Genomic DNA, 6,000 nt, shown 5'->3' on the forward strand with positions numbered 1-6,000 from the left:
CTGAAGGGTCCCAGGTTTGACTCCGGTCAAGGGCACATGCCAGGGTTGCAGGCTTGATCCCCAGTGTGGGATGTACAGAAGGCAGCAGATTAATGATTCTCTCTCATCATTGATGTTTCTATCTCTCTCTCCCTCTCTCCTCCTGTCTGAAATCAATAAAAAGAAAAAAATAGCTATGTGAGTTGGCCCAGCCCCTCTGTAGATGTAGGAATGAGGCGATTGCATAACCAGCATCGAGCATTTCCACTTGCTTTTTTGTTTGCCTAATTTAATAAGGAACTACAAATGAAGGAAATACAAACTGTTTCCATTTGCCTTTCTCTGATTAATAACAATAACTGGAACTCAGTTATTGTTATAGGCGTTTTTCCTCATTCCTGTTAGAAACACCAAACAATGATCTCAAGGCTGGGAGATCCCAGACGCAACTTACCTTTTCGTCCCGGACAGACATTTTCCTGTCCTCTCTGGATCTGGAAAATAAGAAAGCATTTGTCCAGATCTGTTCTCCTGCCATCATTTGCCTTAGGATGCAGCACTTTCTTATAAATTTTTTAAAAACTTGATTAAGTATCTGAAAGTTGTAAATAATAAAGTTCGAAGTGTGTATAGAAGGACGTATATCCTGGGTACGTACCTAAAAGAATTGATACAGGCACTCAGTCAAATACATATACACAAATATTCATAGCCAAAAGGTGGAAACAACCCAAGTGTCCATTAACATATAAATGGATAATAAAAGATGTTATATCCATACAATGGAATGTCATCCAGCCATAAAAAGAAACGAAATACTTTTGTAATATATATATACATCTGAAACTAATAGAATTTTGTATGTCAATTAGACCACAATAAAAAATTAATTTAAAAAAGGAAGTACAGTCTGGCCAGTGTGGCTTAGTTGTTGAGCATGACCTATGAACCAGGTCATGGTTTGATTCCTGGTCAGGCCACATGCCTGGGTTACAGGCTCGATCCCCAGTAGGGGGCGTGCAGGAGGTAGCTGATCAATGATTCTCATCATTGATGTTTCTCTCTCTTCTTCTCCCTTCCTCTCTGAAATGAATAAAAAAAATATATTTTTAAAAAGTACTGACACATGCTATGATATCTACAAACCTCTAAAACATTATGCCAGACATAAAACATCACATGACATGATTCCCTTGATATGCAATATCCAGAATATGCAAATCTGTAGACATAGAAAGCAGATTAGTGGTTGCCAGGGATTGGGGGGGTAGGGGGGTGGAGAGGGAAATGGGAAGTGAGAGCTTAATGGGGATGGGGTTTCCTTTGGGGATGATGAAAATGTTCTGGAACTAGATAGAAGTGGTGGTTATACAACACTGTCGATGCACTAAATGCCACTGAATTTTTCACTTTATAGTGCTTAATTTCATGTTATGTGAATTTCACTTCAATTAAAAAAAAAACCAGACACGTAGATTACAGTGTTGAGATTACTGTGGACAGCAGCAAATAATCTAAATGTCCACCAACAAGGGGTCTGGTTAAGTCAGTTAAGGTACATCTGAGCAGTGGGAGACCCCAGTGCTGTTAAACTTTCATACATGGATGAGGAAAGATGTGAAAAATATAGTGCCCCCATCACATTATATCACAGTGTGTAGAGAGTCTGATCCCATCTATGTGAAAAAATTCATGTGCATTTTTTTACAAGTTTGCAAGGATATAGCCAAATTCCTCACCGTGGTTACTGCTGGAGAGAAAGGGAATGATGAGGGGGTATTTTCCTTCTCTCAGCTTTTGGACAGCCTCAACTTTTACAATGACTATGTGCTACTTCTTAAAAATTATTTGTAACACAGTGACATATGCATGTAGTAAAAAGTTTTAAATAACACAAGAAGATATACTATGGCAAGGTTCCTTTCTACCCAATCTTCTCAGAAGCAGCCACTCTTACCACTTTCCTATGTCGCCTTTGCAAGCACATGTATACTTATTCCTTTTCTCTTTCTTTTTTTCCTTAAACAAACGTGAGCCCCACACTCAGCTCTGAACCTTGCTCATTTCCCTTTAGGGTGTGGCGGACTGAATATTGGCCCCCTGAGGATGCACACATCCTCACCCCATTCCTCAGGACCTGTAAACATGTCACGTTACCTGGCAAAAGGGACTTTGCAGATGGGATTACGTAAAGGATCCTGAGACCCCCAGTGGGCCCAATGTAATGAGAATCAGACATAGAAGGAGATGTGACCACGGAGGGTTAGGTTGGAGTCAGAGAGAGATTTGAGGATTTTATGCTGCTGCCTTTGTAGATGGAGGGAAGGGGTCATGATCCAAGGAATGCTGGCAGCCGGTAAAGGCAACGATACAGATCCCCCCCTAGAGCCCCCAGAAGGAACACAGCCCTGCCAACACCTTGATCTTGGCCAACTGAGACTGATTTTCGACACTGACCCCCAGAACTCTAATTGTGATCATTTGTTCAGCACGGAGGTTGTTTCCCAATCTTTTGCTGCCCCGTGTTCCAATGAATAACCCTGCACATCGTGTGCTACTTTTATCATTTAAAAAATACCAACGTGAAAAAAAATTCACAAAGACTTAAAAAAATAAGGGGTTTCTTTCTCTCCCCACAGGACCATGCTAAGGGGCACTTAGAGGCGTTTTTGCTGCTTGATTGGCAGAGCAGTTTCTGCAACCAGCACAGTTTGACTCCATGGGTTCCTGTTCCAGCCCCTGGGGGCCCTCCCTCTACTCTCATGAGATGGGTTCAAGTGGAACCATTACCACAAGTGAAGGTGAAGGGAAGAATGAAGGTGCCCTGCAGATTTCCTCCTTTCACAAGGCAGGAAATAGAACTAGCACATCCGTTGAAAAGAACCCAGCTTTAATAATTCAAGCAACAGAAAATTTAATTAAGCCTATTTTTCATCATTCACATAGCTTTTATTTATTTTTTAAAAAATATATTTTACTGATTTTTTACAGAGAGGAAGGGAGAGGGACAGAGAGTTAGAAACATCGATGAGAGAGAAACATCGATCAGCTGCCTCCTGCACACTCCCTACTGGGGATGTGCCTGCAACCAAGGAACATGCCCTTGACCAGAATCAAACCTGGGATGCTTCAGTCCACAGGCCGACCCTCTATCCATTGAGCAAAACTGGCTAGGGCCAAGCAACAGAAAATTTAAACCTACCATGACCTCCCCATTAAAACAGACAAAACAAATAATGAGAACACCCAATGCTCATAGGACTGTAGAAAAACTTGCACATATTGCTGGGGATAACTTTTTTAAACAGCCATCAAGTGGTAAGTGGCATGTGCCTTCAGAATGATCATATCCTTGACTTGACCAGTTTGGGAACTATCTCTCAAAGAAATCCCCTGGTTGCAAAAAAAAAACAAAAACAAAACAAAAACAAAACATGTGCAATTTGGACAAAAAGTTGAAAGTGAAGTTGGTATTATGGCTAGAACCTGGAAACAGCGCATAGACCCCACGTTAGGGAAAAGCTCAGGAAGGCAGTGGGCAGTCAGGAGGAATGGCAATGATGAGGTCTGTGTAGAAATGTAGAAAGATTGCTGTTAAGCAATGAGGAGTAGAACTCTGCATGGTTGCACACACTGCTTGCAATTGCACATAATGATGAGAACTATGTGCCAGGTACAGTGCTGGGTTCTGAAGAATCCAAAGTGAAGAGGCAAGAAAAAGGTCAGGGCCCAGGAAGGCTGGCATTTGAGCTGGGGAGACAACTGAGGAACCAAGGAAACGCATAAGCAAGGTAACATCATCCAGGGCTGAGCATTGGAAGGAAAAACAGGAATGCATCCGAGAGCAGGCGAGCGTGGCCCCGGCAGTGGGGTGGGTGGTCAGGGCAGACTTCTGAGTCTTTTCTGGTGGTCCCTGAATTGCAAGACGACCAGTCACAAGAAGATGGCAGGGAAGAACATTTCCAGGAGGAGGAGGAGCACGTGCAAAGGCCCTGAGAGAGCAGAGAACTCAGCATCTCCGAGGACAGAAGTGTGGCTACAATGGGCAGCAGAGTGAGAGGAGAATCAAGACTCAAGCAGGCGGGATCAATGCTGAGGACCTGGGGGTGGGAATGGTCAAATACAGAACGTGCCGAGGGATAGGATCTGCTGTGGGCCTAGATGTCAGGATGAGGAGAAGAGCAGGTATGGGAGCAAGAAAACTCTGGGCTTCCTCCTTCTTGCTCAACCAGTGGTGGGGGAGGGCGTGGGGAATGCAGAGCAGTTCTGGAATTGTGTAAGCGGCAGCCTAAAGATGTCCAAACGCCTGCTCCTACCAGCCTTCCCTCCAGAGGGTCAGAGCAGGGAGAAGTTGCCACCCCAGCCTTGGTCTTACTCAAGAAGCTTCAGCTGCTGGCGGGGTTGTCCGGAAACCCTGCAGATCTCAGATAGCTCTGACTGACCTCAGGTTAAAGATGTGCTCTCAGAGGGACGGCGATGGGGATGGAGGGGGTTACAGCTTGGTCCAGGCACTAGGCTAAGCCTTCACACCAATCATCTCATTTAATCTTCTCAGCCATCCTGTGAGGCAGGCACCATGCTAACCCCAGGGGACCCAGAAGGAAACTGAGGCATGGAGAGGTGAGGTCCCATGGCTAAGTCCACAAGAGCCCCCTGTGCCCCAAGGAGGTGCTGAGTAAAGGCCTGGGAGTTCCTGGAGGGCGCTGCCCTGCTTCCCACCACTCCTGGAGTTAACCTGGTGCCAACCACCATGCTCACTTCTCAAACCCCTCACCCAGGCAAAGCATGTGCTGTTCTGGGGGTTCTTCCTGCAGGGACAGGCTGGCTGGCTCATTTCCGCCGCCTCCTGGGATACTCCCCCCTCACCCCCCCCCCCTCCATTTCTCTCCCTGCAGCCCAGGTGGGGGTCAGGGCAGGGACGAGGAATACATGGACTTAGGGGTTCACACCAACCTGGGTGTAAGTCCTGGCTCTGCCTCCTTTGAGACCCCAGGCAAGTGGCTTGGCCTCTTTGAATCTCCGCTTCTTCACCTGTGAGAGGGAGATAAGGATGGTACCCCCTCACCTGTTGCTGCTGCCTGGCGTGTGACCAAGTGAAGGCACCTGTTCCAAACTCCAGACAAAAGGGTAGCTCTTCTGCCAACACCCTCACTTCTAAGGGGGGATAACTGGGGACAAGAGGGACTTCTCCCAGGTCCTGTGAGTGTCCTCTCCTGTCCTCCCCTCCGATGGACTCTAGGACCCCTGGGCAAGGCAGGGGTTCCAGGGCGGAAATCACTGCCCGCCCCGCGCGCTGGGAAACGCTAGAACTGCGGGCACCTGAGGGCGGCCTGGGATTCCCGCGGTCCCAGCAGGATGGCGGGGTCCTGCTCTCCTCGAGGACTCGAGCTGGGGCGCAGAGAGAAGGGGCTGCGCATCGAGAGGGGGCGCGTCCCGCCCCGGAGCACTGACCTTGCAGTCCGCTCGCCGCGGCCACCGCTGCAAATGCGAGCGCGGCTCCAGCCCGGCCACCCCGCCCTCCCTTCCTCCCCGCCCCTCCCGCCCCCTCCCGGCCCCTCCGGCCCGCCAGGCAACTCAGTCCCGTCTCTGCCTCTGGCTCCGGCCTGGGTCAGTGGTCCTAGGACCTAGCCTGTCTGTCGGTCTCCCTCTAGTTCTCGGTCTTCCCCCCACCCTGGCCCTCCTGCTCCGCAGGCCCGAGCTGGCCAGGGGCTCCCGCAGCCCCGCTGAAGCACCAGGCCCCGTCCGCGGAGCCAACCCCTAATCACGAGAGTCCTGGCCCCAAAAGCCTGCGGGAAGGGGTGGGAGGAGGGAACCATTAACTTCCTCCGGCGGGATAGGGGCGGGGGACGTGATGGGGGGCGGATCCATCCCCTTCCCCACCACACACACTCGGTAAACCGGCCTGGCTTCTGGCACCCTCCCACCCCACACCCCTAATTACTTAGGGGTGACCCTAAGTGGCCTTACTTGTCCCTGCACAGTATCTGCTATATTGAGGGAGTGGAGGGTGGCCAGCCTAGA

General features: G+C 49.0%; 1 protein-coding gene across 5 annotated transcripts in view; it reads right to left on the reverse strand.

Annotated features, from left to right (window-relative positions):
* HVCN1 (hydrogen voltage gated channel 1) overlaps positions 1–5,482 on the reverse strand; it is a 26,672-nt gene extending 21,190 nt beyond the window's left edge. For 2 of the 5 annotated variants that reach the window (XM_036354096.1, XM_036354091.1), the window contains exons 1-3: positions 5,431–5,482; positions 4,933–5,010; positions 434–473 (exon numbers count right to left, since the gene is read on the reverse strand). In XM_036354096.1, coding sequence (XP_036209989.1) covers positions 434–454 — 21 coding nt within the window. In that variant the 5' untranslated portion in view covers positions 455–473; positions 4,933–5,010; positions 5,431–5,482. Of the gene's footprint in view, positions 1–433; positions 474–4,932; positions 5,011–5,298 lie in introns of all 5 variants that reach the window. The other 3 variants (XM_036354092.1, XM_036354094.1, XM_036354093.1) reach the window with 3 other exon arrangements.
* Between the last annotated feature and the right edge of the window lie 518 nt (positions 5,483–6,000).

The sequence above is a fragment of the Myotis myotis genome, unplaced genomic scaffold, assembly GCF_014108235.1.
Source record: "Myotis myotis isolate mMyoMyo1 unplaced genomic scaffold, mMyoMyo1.p scaffold_m19_p_20, whole genome shotgun sequence".
Lineage (NCBI taxonomy): Eukaryota > Metazoa > Chordata > Mammalia > Chiroptera > Vespertilionidae > Myotis > Myotis myotis.